Genomic DNA, 15197 nt, shown 5'->3' with positions numbered 1-15197 from the left:
GCTCAGATGATGGTTAGCATTTTTTAGCGATATTTTTTAATTTTTTTTTTTTTTTATTGATTTATGATAGTCACACAGAGAGAGAGGCAGAGACACAGGCAGAGGGAGAAGCAGGCTCCATGCACCGGGAGCCCGACGTGGGATTCGATCCCGGGTCTCCAGGATCGCGCCCTGGGCCAAAGGCAGGCGCCAAACCGCTGCGCCACCCAGGGATCCCTAGCGATATTTTTTAATTCACGTATGTACGTTGCCTTTTTAGATATAATGCAATTGCACACTTAACAGACTACAGCATAATGTACAGCACACTTAACAGACTACAGCATACAGTAAATGTACTAGGAAACTGAAAATTTCATTTGACTCCCTTTGTTTTGATATTCGCTTTATTCCAATGTTCTGGAACCAAACCTGCAATATCTCTGAGGTATGCTTATAGATGTTTTAAATTTCCAGTGGAACACACACTTTAGATAGACAGTATGAGTTCTAAATGAGGCAATTCTACAGGATACCTCCTATTTGGATAGAATACTTAATTATAAGGTTAGAGATGGAGTTGGGGAGATTAAGACATGCTGACACCTAACAAATAATCAGCCTTTTCACTCTTTTTCTTTTCCTCCCAGGCCTCCCTCTGGGAGACCAAGCTACTGGTATTTACAAATGGCAAAAAAAAAAAAAAAAAAAAAAAAAAAAAGAAGAAGAGTGGGACTAAGGACTGGAAGACTAATCTGGTACTTTGTTTATTGCACAATTATCCCACTGGATTTGGAAGGGTATGGATATCAATAATCCTAGCCATGGATATGAGGTTATAACTGTTCTGGTAGTCTTTTGGCATAGTTCACATGTTGGAGTGGGAGATATTCTAGAATGGTACAGTGTGTAAAAGGAAGAAACAGTTGAGCCGTCTAGGGATGAAACTATCCAGACACTATTGATTACACATAGAATTGGAAAAAGGATGAGAAGTTTGCTTCAGGGACTCATCACACCATTCACATCACTGTGGAAAGAGAACAGCAATGCTGGCAGAGAAGCAAGGTTTCAGAGTCTGGGAGGTCAGGGGGAGGGGAGGGACACTTAACTGCTCTTGCATTCTCTGGAAGAATGGGAGGAAAAGGATGAAGATGGGAATATGTTTTTACTCTTGTAACTATAGAATTTTGAACCATGGGACAATTTTACATATTTTAAACTATTAACTTAAAAATTAAAACAAAACTGTGCCCATATCTAGAACTAAAATTTAAAAATTAACATTCACAGCCACAAAGCTGGGGTGCTCTCTAGTAAGGATTGAGCTACAAAAACATGGTAAAAACAAGTTAGATTTTCTTTTAATAGTGCTAAACACATTAATCCACACTGTTTTCTAGTATGAAGATGGTTTTAGGAATGTATGTGTACAAGAATAAGGCAAGCTGTTAAGTTAACTTTATTTTTATTTAATATAACTGATGAAGTTACCAGACAAATATATTGTAACATAACAAAAAGTTATAATTGACGTTCATCATCTATAATGTAAAGGAGTTCAGTAATTTAGTGTAGCCAAAGACAACATTTGAATTTTACCCATTTTTGAAATGTAAAATGCACAATTATAATATCCATACTACAGATCTTACGATTTTAAAGTTTTAGCTAAAACATGAGTCTCTGTAGATAAAAGCAAGAATTCTAATACCTAAAACAAACAAAATGTGTTACTAATAAAGTGCCACTAGATTAGACAATGCCATTTCAACTATTTCCTTTTTGGAGAGGAGATTATAGGGATATAATCATATGGGACTAGTAATTTTCATTATACTAGCATGGAACTAGTAATTTGCATTATATTTTGTAACAAACACAAGAGTGCTTATTTTTAGTAGGTGTAAAGAATTCCTCTCAAGAAAGATCACAATTACGACTTATGACAAGCTGTACAGTCATCACTGAATATAGTTTAATGTCCAGAGTTTTTAAAAAATATAATCTCAAACTAAGTTAATCCTAAGTCTACCAATACCAAGGAATGGTTTTAGGGGCTTCATATAAATAAAAGAACCTCTCCCTCAATTGTAAAATAGGTTTCACTCAATTCTAAGGCGAGAGGAATAGCCGTGGTTGGTAAAAGGTTGGCAACAAGTATGTTTCTAGTAGGTGAAAGCCTGATATGCATTGCTAAAAGATGCATCTTTCACATAAGGAAAACATGCTAATTAGATGTAGACAGCACTTTTCAGTTCAGGCACTTGAACTCACTTGGTAGTTAAGTTGATGTCCAGATGTATACTTAATGGAGAAACATTAAATTATATAGTGACTTCAAGTCATGTTCTCACAGAACATCTGTGTTCCATAAGCTAAATCCAAATGTTCCCTGCTAAAATCAAATAATGAAGCCATATGTCCAATTCAGGGGGAAAATTTTAATGGATTAAAGTTAATAGATTGAATTTTCTCAATTTTAACATTTTTCCACAATAAATTTTTCATAAGCCTTTGTTGTCTGTTACTTGTCTGAATGCTAGGAGAAAAAAGGCTTAAAAACTATAAAATATTATGCCTAAGTAAAGTTAGAAAATTTTAAACTGTTGATCAGTTCAATATAATGTACGGTTTATGGAAATATACTTATAGTTTGCTCTTATACTGCTTAAGAGCCACATTTTCTCATAGTAAATTTGTTTCCAGTTCATATTATAGAATTCTGTATGTAAACATTTTCGTATACCCAAAAGAGCATTACGAGTTTTTGATCTGTTATCCCTAAATATGTTCGAGAACCACTACGTCTTTGTCTGGCTCTAAAAACTATCTTTGGGGTCCATGCCAAAGGAATGCTTTCAGATACATCATTAAGGTTTGGGTTTAAGATAAGACTAACAAATTCTATTCTAGAATGAAAAAAATATGGCAAGATTCCAGTATAGATGTTATCAATGTTCCCATTTTTTTTTCCTTTAATGCTTAGCATATGGGTTAAGTATGTGGATGGTAAGGACTTTTTATTTGCATGTATCATTGTACTACAATTTGGGAAATTTTTGCAATATACTTTCAGGCAGTTAGCTTTAAAATACTGCAACTTCAGCTCTTAGCACAAACAGCCCTGAGAACAATGCATTCAAATTACAGCTCAACTAGAAATAATCTAATTGAGAAACTTTAAAGTTACAAAAACAAATTCTGGAAAAGTTGTAAATTAAAAAAAAAGTTACCAACATTTGAGGCACTACCAGACTACAGTACTTTAAAGAGTTGGAAGGACTTTGTAAAAAGAACAAACATACAAAGCTATGTGTGCATATGCACACACTCACATTGTGCTATACTGAAAAATTGTGTCCCCAAATTTTATAGCCTAGACATTTTATTACAGCATTTCTTATTAAAGGTATCATGCTCTGGCTGCAGGAGAGTTTTGGTAATTGTTACAAAGCATTGGTACAGAATTTTGTACCATAAATGGTAACGGATTCAAGAGCTTGGTTAGCAACAATTTCAAGTGACAGACAGCCCTTGGAGGGGAGAATGAAAGAAACATCATAATTATGTTTATGATAAGTCAAAGTAGCAATGATTTGATCAATTTCAGAGGGTATACAACTTTGTAGTAGCAAATAAGGTATATAACAAAGTCTTCACAGTAGAAAGAAAATATGTTGCTCTAGAAACAAACAAATATTCCACTTGTTAATATTGTATATAAATTGGTGAAATGCCTGCAGACAAAAACAGTGTATCATTGTATAATCTATCAACATGACAGTCTACACCCTATACATGGTAACCTGTGATATTTAACATTTCCTACAAAAAAGTACAACAAATACTAGGAGTCAACGTCTAATATTTCTGATGTCAAAAAAGAATGAAGTCACTTCTGTTCTATGTTAAAAAAATGTTTACCTGCTTCCTTTTAATATAATTTATAAAGCTTTACTAAATGAAATATTTTGTTCTAGAGAAACATGTACTGACTTATGTGAAAATAAACAGTCCCATATCTTTAAAATCTATACTTATATATCAGAGGAGTATTTACACTTCATTATAGTACTTAAAATATTTATGCATAAATAGCTTTTGCCATTCAAGGTATGAAGATAGAGATGCATTATTTTAATTTACATATGCTTACCTCACAATTGAAAATGTATTTATGTGAAGTTTGACAAGTTAGGAACAACGAGGGCATGCTAATCCAGAATTAATAGTAAACCAGAACACTAATATGGTTAACTAGGGTCATATGAGTGACCAGCAAGCAGCATAAAGAACTTCCTGGGATTCCTGTGGGTAACAATGCCAACCAGCAACAAGTAAAACACACAGTATAGATTACTAAAAAACTAGAGCAGTACGTAGTAGATATTTAAACGGAACACTGGAAAGAATTTAGCCTAATTTCTAATTGTGCTTTAGATGAGCAAAAGGTAAAATGTTACACTAAACTGATTAACTACAACCTCAATATTTCTTGTGCTTTAGAACTCTTCTTACATTTCTCTTAAAATATCATTTCTTCTCCACATGGATCTGCTGAAATCAATACAAGATTTAAAAATGTGCACAAATTAAGTAACTAAAACCTTTAGGATCGTCTATTTCTGATGCCTATATTCAGTTACTGATTAGATCAGTTACAGCATCATATATGTTTTCCTCTAGATGATAGAAACAAAGGCCTTTCAGAGTTCAAGGAATGATAGGAAAGGTCTCATACTGTTTTAGAGAATGAAGGTATTACTGAAGTAGCGATTTTTTTTTATGAGTTTCATTTCAATATAATGATTGTTACTGAGTCAAAGGTCCTCACAAACCCTGTAACAATGTCTAGAACCCTGGAAATAAGATATACATGATCCAAAAGACAAGAGAAAGGTAGCTAAGTCACCTAACACTTTTTAAAAGACTTCCGTTTCTAGAATTCTTTCTTAGTTCTGTTTCGTACCAGTAACTTAATTAAGTACATAACAATCAGGAAAAAATAGATGTACTTCTTAAAATAAGTAAAATAATAATCACATAAAGTAACTCATCTTCCGTGATTCACTTTCATTTCACTTTAGAAAAAGTGTACATAAATTTAACAAATGTGCCAAAACAATTTAAAGTTAAGAATTTCCAGTTTTTTGTCTGACAACTAAATATTTTAATGTAAAAAAACAAACAAACAAAAAAACTCCTTAAAAATGGTTGGAAAGGAGTGACTATTATAAATAACAGCAATTTATTCAACATAATTGATAAAAAGCACTACACAGTATCCTATAAAGCAGGTCCCTCCTTTAAATACAGAGAACAAATGGAAAAAGCAAAAACATAACTAGAAACTTCCTATATTTATGCCCAATACACAGGCCTCCAGTAAAGACCTATAGTTCTAACCAACTCCCTGTGCTACAATCTGACTTGCTAATATTATAGTCACCCAACAGTTCAAGGCCTGTCAACCACAAGCAGGTACCAAAATCACTACATATAAGGTAACATTTAGTTCTCCAACAATTTTGGCAAAGAAAAGTATGACTGAGGTAATACAGGTGGCTGCACATGCCTACTAGGATAACTGACACTTTTTGATAACATGATACCTATTTAAGGATTTGTGCTTGCCACACACAGGCTGAAACTGTGACAATCCCAATCCATAATCTATTCACTCTATAAGTGTGAAATTAATGTAGAACAATTCAACTTAAATGTGGTACTTCAATACCACTAGATGCTACATTGTCTGATTTAAAACCCTGGTTTATTTATCAACTAAAATTCAGGAATGATTTGCTCAGACAAATCATATCTGCTGAAGCCATCTTATCAGTTTCTTGGACTCATTGAAAACCACAGGAAAGTTATAGGAAAGACACCTACAAAATTAAAAAAAGAGAATTACACATCTTGATTATTTTAAATTAACAATTGCCTGCAAAACTAACTCAGCACAATTTCAAAACAATTAAAAAAGAAATGAGGTTGCTTATGAAGGCCATAGCTTTGGTGACAATTTAGAGCCAAACTTTAGATCTGTGGTTGATCCAGACCTAAACATTTTGCTCGTGCCTGATGTTCCCATTTATTTGCAGGGCTTTATGGCTACAGCATATTCTTCACTCATTGCACACATAACAGATACCTAGAAGGCAAAATGTAGGCAAAAAATTATTCAGAAGGCAATACATGTATAAGATATATTTAATTTGTTATAGGCTTCGTATTTGTGGAAATTTTATACACGTTGACCTTGGAAAGAAGAATTCCAAGACTAGATAATCTACTTTCTTTATGGTTTTCCAGAGCAAAATTTCTCAATTGTGGTTTTTTTAAGAGAACTTCCAAGGATAGGGAGAAAAGAGCTATAAATACCTCAATACTTGCTAGATGTTATACTTCTGAGAGTTAGAACAAATCACTTTCATGCTTTAGTATTCCCATAACAACCTTTCTCATCCTTAATAATTCAGATGCTGGTCCTCAAAACAGATTTGGGTTTGGCAGTATCTACTTATCAAAAAGTGAACTTTGATACCTTCTTTGGTAATGGGTCTCTAAGAGTATCATGGGAAAACTGTCTTATAGAGACCATTCTAAATTTCAGCAGTATTTAAAAACTACATTTCATAGTTGGCATTTTTTGCTAACTAGTTTAGGCCAAAGTTTTTATAAAGAACAATTGCCCCATAGGTCTTTACCTGTACATCTTCACCTGCATTGTATTTTCCTTCTATTTCTTTACCTAGTTCACCTTCTGGCAGCTTAAGATCCTCACGAACTTCACCAGTTTCTGTCAGCAGGGAAAGGTAACCATCTTGAATGCATATGAGCTATTAAAAGAAATTGTATCATTTGCACTGATTAGATTATATTGGCTATTTGTAATATTTATATAGTTAGGTTGCAATCCACATTAATTGTAGAGGTACAGTAATACACTAATATATTCTAGTGCTTAAAAATGCTAAACATATAAAAACATAAAAGATGTACAGACTAAAAGTGTAAGTTCACTCTTTCCTGCACACCACCTTCCCCCAAATATATATATAATCATATATATATATAACCATATATATACATATAAATATAGTATGTCCTAAAGAATTTATACTTATGTAAACAATACAAATAGTTGCTTTCAGAAAAATAAATGGGAATCCAAAACGATTCCCTTTTCAAGGAGCCTGCTTATGCCCACCTTCAGAAAAGTAGCAACTTGGAATAAAATCTGGAATGCTTTAGGTTGTTGGAGGAGAGGGGATGTTTGTTTCCTTTGCCTTCCTTTGGCTACCTACACATATACTTCAATCCCTTCTGGACTGTGCTCCCTTCTCTGTCACATGCCGAAGTTGTCCTCTCCTTTGATCTAGGCCAGAACCATGGATGGGCAGCAGGTTTCTTTAGTCACCAGCTATGACCTTCCCACCAACAGGGAAAACTATATCCTTAGAAATTGGTAGTGATGGATGATCTGGCTCTAAGAGTGTGGCCATTAACATGGTGACAGAAGACAGGAGGGCTCTTCGAGACATTGACACCTTCAACACCTCCATTGAGGAGATAGATACTCCTCAATGTTGCTGACCTCATCTGAGGGGCTGCCGTGCTCTCTAGCCCTACCTAGGATTCAGTCCATAGGGGGCTAAAGAGGAGCAGGAGTGGGGAAGGAAAAGAGTCATGGGATGGACATCTTGTCATTTTTTTTTCTTTGAATAAATGCCACTTTTTGAGGCAAGAAAAAAAAGGGATATTACAGGTATTTTTCAACAAATTGTTTTCACTTAACAGTATGTCTCAGAAATCTTTCCAAATTGGAAACTATGGACCTACCTTAGTCTCTTTAACCACTTCACAACTGCATAGGTAGATTGTAACTTATTAAACTGTTTTCCCATGGGCATAAAGTTAATTTTAGTTTTCCATGATTACAACGTGTTCTTTAACTGTAAACTTATAGTTTACAATGTGATTATGAACAAACGTCAATGGAAAATTTGGGGTCTTCAGTTTGCTACCAACAACATTAGAAGCTAGAAACACTAGCTTGTTGATGACATTAATGAGACAAACTCAGTCTAACCTTCAAAAAGGCAGTTTTGACATCACTAAATTTTTTTATTATAGGAATGAGGAAACAGGCTGTACTCTTATTCTAAAAGCATGTACATTATCAGTATGCTCATACTTCTAACAGATTTTATAAAAGGCAGTTGTTCAGAATACAAGATGCTAACATTGACAAACACAAAAGGGGCCAAAGATATGATCCTTACCTCCCTTTAGTTACCATGATATAACACAAGCATACTGTAGAGGTAGATTTCAAAGCTATCTTCTGTGGTACTACCAAGTCTGGCTATGGCTTTCCTCAGACACCCCACCAAGAGATTTCAGCTTTTGCACATGTCTAAAATCTCAAAACAAAACAAAAAAATCCTCCAAAACAACCACAAATACTTTTAATTCATCTTTACATCACTCAAACATTTGCAGGGGATGGGTAGAGGAGAGCGGAACAAGGAGGTTGAGGCAGAAGTATAGTGTTGTTTTTTTTTTTTAATCACACCAATCACTGTAGACACTACAAAGCAACAACCACAGTAAGTCTAGTTATCATATGTCACCATACAATTGACTCCCTTTACCCATTTCTCTCATCCCCACCCCCTCCTAATAACTGACCACTAATCTGCTCTATAAGTTTTGTTTTGTTTTTGTTCATTTGTTTTTTTACATTTCACATGTAAGTGAAAGCATACAGTATTTATCTTTCTCTCTTTGACTTACTTCACTTAGCATAATACCTTCAAGTTCCATCCAGGTTATTGAAAATGTCAACATTTCCTTTTTTTTTTTTTAACATTTCCTTTTTTATGGCTGAGTAGTAGTCCACTGTGTATATATACCCCATCTTCTTTACCCATTTATCCATTAACAGACATTTAAGTTGTTTCATATCTTGGCTATTATAAATAATGCTGCAATGAACATCTGAGTGCATATATCTTTTGAAGTTAGTTGTTCATATAAATACCCTGAAGTGGTATACTTGGATCATATGGTAGTTCTACTTTTTTGGGGGAACCTCCAAACTGTTTTCCATGGTGGCTGTACCAATTTACATCCCTGGTAACACTGCATGAAGGTTCCTTTTTCTCCGGATCTACTCTAACACTTGGTACTTTTTGTCTTTTGGATAATAGCTATTCTAACAGATACGAAGTGATAGCTCATTATGGTTTTGATTTTAAGTTCCCTGGTAATTAGTGATGTTGAACATCTTCTCCTGTACCTGTTGGCCATCTGTATCTCTTTGGAAAAATGTCTGTTTAGATCTTCTGCCCATTTTTTGATCAAGTTGCTTGGGGTTTTTTGCTGTTGAGTTCCTTATATATTTTGGATATTAACCCCTTATTGAATATATATTTTGCAAATATTTTCTTCCATTCGGTATTGTCTTTTCATCTTGATGGTTTATTTTTCTGTACAGAAGCTTTTTAGTTTCATACAGTCTCACTTGTTTATTTTTGCTTTGCCTTTGTTTTTGGTGTCAGATCCAAAAATTTAATGCCAAGACCAATGTCAAGAAGCTTACCCCCAATATTTTCTTCTAGTTTTGTGATTTCAGGTCTTCCTTTCAAGTATTTAGCTCATTTTGAGTTAATTTTTGTATATTGTATAAGATAGTCTGGTTTCATTCTCTTGCATGTGGCTGCCCAGTATTCCCAACACCATTTATTGTATAATTTTAAACAATTAGTGACAGGCTTATAAGGTAGGTCTTTCTAATTTTGGCTCTTTTAACAATTTAAAGAAAGAATTTAAAGTTCCCACTGCCATTAGTGACTTAAACATAAAAGCATAATAATAATAATACTGATACTTTGGTATTTCTTTATATAATGGTGGTATTTTATTTTTAAAGAGTTAAGAATTCATAAGTTAAACTGTGGGATGAAATAAAGAGCATTTCAAACAAAAAATGTATAGACATTATAAAAAACCTAGTAAAACATATTTTAAAAATTAAACATCTTATTAAAATAAATTGCTATGTGAAATAAAAATTAAATTTTCTTGTTTTATTTTTTTAAAATTAAATTTTCAAAAACAAAACTACACTATAAAAAAATAAAATTAGATAATGGAAATTATTTGATCTTCTTACACAAATTATTTAAAAATTTTCAGACACATAGAAAAGTTACAAAAATAATACATCAAAATCCCATATCTTTTCCCCAGACTCACCCATTGTTAATATTTAACCACATGTGCATTTTTTCTGTGTATGGGAATGCATAAAATGCATACAACATACATTCTTATTCTTTTCTTCTTTTTACCGAACCATTTGAGAGTATGTTTCAAACATCATGACTCTTGAGCAATAAATACTTCAGTCTGTTTTCCTAAGACAAACTCTTATATAATGAGCTTATTTTTCAAAATTAAAAAATGCATTATTGTTAAAATATTTAGTGTATAGTCCATACTCAAATTTGACAATTGTCCAATATTGTCTTTGATAGAAACTTTTTTCTCCCAACTCCAGGCTCATACCTCGTATTATTTGGTGTGGATAGGTGCATGAAGACCACCACAGCACAACAAATATAACTGAAAAGGCTCACAGAGTTAATTTTTTTAAATGAACAGAAATAAGTATTATATGGTGACTTGATAATGAAGCGATGTGATCACTGAGCATTTACTGTGCCAGGCACTGTTCTAAGCATTAATCTCACAATGATCCTATGAGGAGTTTATTATTCTTACTCTCATTTTATAAACAAAGAAAAAAAGGTGAGAGGGTAAATAACTTGCCAACCAAGGTCAGATAATTAGTATTAAAGTAAGGATTCAGAACTAGCCTGTTTGACTTGAGTCATTCTCTTATCCATAATACAGTGTAGACTACATAGCAAAGGCTGAGATAGGATGAGGCAAGCGAGGCTCTTGTCTTGAGTGCAAAATTTAAGGTGGCACCAAAAAAAAAAAAAAAAAAAAAACTCATCAGTGACCAAATATTTTAAAAATAGAATTAATGCAAAAATTTCATGATGAACAAAACAGCAAAATATTAAATAAAAACAAAATTTGAATTACTGATTTTTTTTCCTTTTGCCTAAGGCTCCACTGGCTTGACACTGTTAGTGGTCCTGTTTTCATTTAAAATTTTGTGCTCACTTACCTTGTTCCCCTCACCCTAGTCTGGACCCTGCTGTATCCCCAAATAAAACCCAAACCAAATTTTTCCTTTTTGTTAAATCTTGAACTCCAAACAATGGCTAATTTGATCATAGTAGTAATCATATGACTTACTGATACTATCTTTTTGAAATGCCCAAAGGCAAAAGCATTCTGTATTGAATGCATCTTAATATATATGTAATAAACATTGAACATTCAAAGCATTCACATGTGAAGGATGAAAACAGAAATCCATTTTTTGGTAAAAGAAAAGTCTATACCTAGCCTTAGCTACACTATCCTTACTTCACTGAATAATCCCACATGCATTTAACAAATGTTTATTGAGCACCCACTATAAGCCATGTCTAAATTAGGTGTCCCAAGTACAATGGAATGGTTAGATGGAATTTTTATGAAGGAAAAGAGAGGGGAGCAGAATTACTTTTTGGTACATATCTACCGATGAGGTAATTATGGGAAACATTTTCTCTTTAATCCTCCCATTATCCTTCCTTTGTAGATGGAAGATTGAGGCTCAGAGAGATTGTATAATTTGTCCAAGGTCATCCAGCTAGAAAGTGGCAGGAGCAGATCTAAACCCAAATTGTCTGATTAAAAAAACTCAATATGCTATTACTATAATAAGACAACGCAAATTTCTAAAAAGACTCCAAAGCAACCTAGAAAACATTTACAAGTGGGAAAGTGAAAATATACAACTGCTTAGTAGAATAAAACTATGTAAAAATAGGGATGGCTGGGTGGCTTAGCAGTTGAGCATCTGCCTTCAGCTCAGGGCATGATCCTGGGTCCGGGGATTGAGTCCCATATCAGGCTCCCTGCGTGGAGCCTGCTTCTCCCTCTGCCTGTGTCTCTGCCTCTCTTGTGTGTGTCTCTCATGAATAAATAAAATCTTAAAAAAAAAAAAAACCTACATAAAAATATTTTTACATGTGGACAAAGTAAAAGGAAATCATATGTTAACTGCAGTTGATGGTAACATGTATATAATACAATACAAGGTACAGCAAGAAATCGGTTTAAAATGAATGAAAATCTAAGTGTCACACTTGCATTTCTGACTCCATAAAATGAACAAAAAAGAGTTTTATATAGGTATGCTTGACAATGAGATTGAAGACTTACAATAAAGACTTTAGTTATAATTAATCTGAGGTCCCACATCCTATGAGGTCACTGGTTTGGTTACCACCAATACTCCGAAACAACAAAATGCTATCATTAAACATGACTTATCCAAATGTATAATTGGAACTACAAGTTGGAAGTCTAAACCTATAATTTAACAAAAGGTCACAGCATGGTCACTGAATGTAAATAAAACAATTACATAGTTTTGTATTTTCTTTACCATATGCCATGGTGGTATACTTTATCCCTTATATTAAACACTTTCAACTCACTTCCCTATTTAAGAATATCAAATTCTGACTCACATTCATTAATATACAAACTTGATTGGTGGAACATGAATTCCAATGATTTCTTAAAAGTCTTAGGCTTGACAAGTGAAAAGAAATAAAATATCCAGGAGGGAGTTATCTGAATTGGAAATATTTTACAACAAAGAGCGTAGTAGTTTCACTAAACACTGAACTTAGTCACAATAAGCAGTCCCTTGGCCTGAGAAATAATAAGATATGTTCAACTTTTAAAAATGCAAAAACGTCAAAAAAAAAAAAAAGCAAATTAGCTATAATTCTAGATAAGATACAAGTGTTAAATACCACTATTTTAAATTTCTAAGATAGGTGGTGGTGCTTAGTATCTGGTTAGAAAAACCTACAAAACTACTACCAGGTTTTGTTGAATTCCTGTTGATAGTAGAATGCATTTACAACTTTAAGAGACAAAACAGCATTTTAAAGGAAGCTAGTACTCACTTGATAATCGTTTCTCTTAATATTTGGAACATCCATGTTGTGAGTAGAAGGGCAAATATCTTCATATTTTTTGCCGGTGAAAATATCAATTCCGACAAGGTGAACCTAACAGAGGAGGGAGAACAGGAAACCTGTTTAATCTTTGCCAAGTATATCACTCATTACATACACAAGAGCACAATACCAAAGCTGATTACGACAGACAGATTCTTTCTCCTTCCAAGGTCATCTAATTTTATTTTCTTAAAAAAAAAAAAAAAAAAAGCAGGGGTCAGGGAATTGAGAAGCAGCGAACAACGAAACAGCTTCATGACATATCAAGACCCAATTCCTAGTCTAGGAATTCAGTTATAAGACTGTGTAAGAGAGATGAAGTTACGTTAGAACAGGTTTTCTCGTCCATAAACAGAACAGGTATTCCGAATCACTGGGATTCAGGAAAAAGTTTCCATTACCGGTTAATGAAACATTATTAAGGGCCCAACGAAGGAAATGCTACCTTTCAGTATTCAAAAGCCTTGGCTGGTCACTCAGCAATCGTGGTCAAGAAAAAAAAAAAAAAAAAAAAAGTCATTACTGCCGAGTTATAAATATGGAAATCGCACGTTCCCTACTGGAATACAAAGTGATCAAAACAGCAAGGCAAAGGGAGACCGAGACCGGGGAAGGGCACGGACTTACCTTGGCGTGACCGTGCTTTCCGGTCTTGGAAGTTGACATTTCCACTATTTTGCACGGCCGTCCTTTGAGAACCACGAAGCCGTTTTTGCGCAGGGCCGAGCACTGCATCGGGTAAGTGCTGGAAGCCCCAGCATCTCCAGTGGTGAAGTCGATCTCGTCCGCCATGGTGGGCTGGGGCGACGGGAGCTTCCTCGGGGGCGGGGGGCGGGGGGGGAGGGAAACTATGCAAAAAAAAAAAAAAAGTTTGTGTCCGCTTTTTCTCAACAACGGGCACGCAGAGCAGGGAGACCTCACATTTCGGACCCGCTGCGGACCAGACATCGCGGATCTAGTCCCCGCCCCGCCCCCCCCCATTCACAGAGCACCCACCCGGGAACAGTGGGCACTTTCCAACTCGGGCCTCTATAAACTTTCGCACCCGGAGGAGGGGAGTGGCAGGCGGGCTCGGCGGGGGTGGGGGCGGCGGTGGGGCTACACGCCCCGGGGGCAGCCCACCCGGCCCCCGCCGTCCCAGCGCAGGGGCAGCCGGCGACCTGCCCGCCCCGGTGCCCGCCGGGGGGCCCAGCCCAGGCCGCGCGTCCCCGCGCAGGATGGGGATAACGGGACCTGGGCGGCCGCACCTGGCCCTCGGCCGGCGGGCTCGCGCTCCGCCCTCCGTCCTGCCGGCATCCCCGGCCCGCCCGGCCCGGCCCGCGTGGGCCTGCCCCGGCTCCCCCATCCATCCTTCCTCCTTCCCTCGCTCAGCCTCCTCCTGCCCGGCCTCGCTCGGGGGTCCCGGCCCCTCCGGCTTTGCCCACGTCCTCACCTTCCAGCCGGGGACAGCGAGCCTGTCGCCTGCGCACCGGCGCGGGCCCCTACAGCTGCGGCGGCGGCGGCGGCGGCCCGGCGGTTCCAGGAGACGGGGCGGGGCCGCCACACTTTCCACACCCCGGCCTCCCCGCCCCCGCCCGCCCCCGCCGCAGCCCCACTTCCGGGATAGGTCCCGGCGCGTCGCAGGCCCCGCCCCCCGGGCCGCCATTGGCCACGCGGGTCGCGAGGCCCCGCCCCGTCACGTGAAGCGCGCCCTGGCAACCCCACGTGCTGCGGCTTAGTGCACTTCCGGCGTGGAGCGAGCACTTTCCCAGGGCCTGCAAACTTTTGGGTTCGGGGCGCCCCGGGTCCCCGTCGGAGTCCACGGTGAGCCCGAGCGCGCGCGTGGCGGCCCCGGCCCTTCAGGGGCCTGGCGGTTGTCACGTGACGGCCTCAGGTCGCGCGAGGCACGCGACTTCAACGGGGGTGCCCTGCGTGCTGGTGGCGGGAACGTGGAGCTGCAACCGCAGGCGCGGGTGGGCGCTGCCTCGAGGCCGAGCCCGAGGCCGGGGCTGGGTGACGGGTGATGAGGTTCTGGCAGGAATTGCCCCCCCCCCCCCCGGGCGCCCG

The 15197-nt window shown here is 37.4% G+C and overlaps 1 protein-coding gene and 1 non-coding gene across 3 annotated transcripts; one reads left to right on the top strand and one right to left on the bottom strand.

Annotated features, from left to right (window-relative positions):
- Window positions 1–1430: 1430 nt before the first annotated feature.
- On the bottom strand, window positions 1431–14731 carry EIF5A2 (eukaryotic translation initiation factor 5A2). 2 transcript variants are annotated; one of them, XM_072752214.1, is made up of 5 exons: window positions 14584–14731; window positions 13779–13999; window positions 13098–13202; window positions 6693–6824; window positions 1431–6136 (listed from the first exon to the last, which is right to left on the bottom strand). In XM_072752214.1, exons 2-5 carry the CDS (start codon window positions 13941–13943, stop codon window positions 6077–6079), a joined length of 462 nt encoding a protein of 153 aa, XP_072608315.1. In that variant the 5' UTR covers window positions 13944–13999; window positions 14584–14731; the 3' UTR covers window positions 1431–6076. The 2 variants fall into 2 exon arrangements, with proteins under 2 accessions (XP_072608315.1, XP_072608316.1); XM_072752215.1 differs by having other exon boundaries at window positions 6737–6824; window positions 14584–14723.
- On the top strand, window positions 7154–7296 carry LOC112926702 (small nucleolar RNA SNORA67). Its single transcript, XR_003236395.1, has one exon. It is a non-coding gene; the product is annotated as a small nucleolar RNA SNORA67 (small nucleolar RNA).
- Window positions 14732–15197: the final 466 nt, after the last annotated feature.

This window comes from Vulpes vulpes, chromosome 3 (genome assembly GCF_048418805.1).
Source record: "Vulpes vulpes isolate BD-2025 chromosome 3, VulVul3, whole genome shotgun sequence".
NCBI lineage: Eukaryota > Metazoa > Chordata > Mammalia > Carnivora > Canidae > Vulpes > Vulpes vulpes.
Note: the sequence above shows the minus strand (reverse complement) of the source record. Positions and strands in the feature narration are given on the sequence as shown.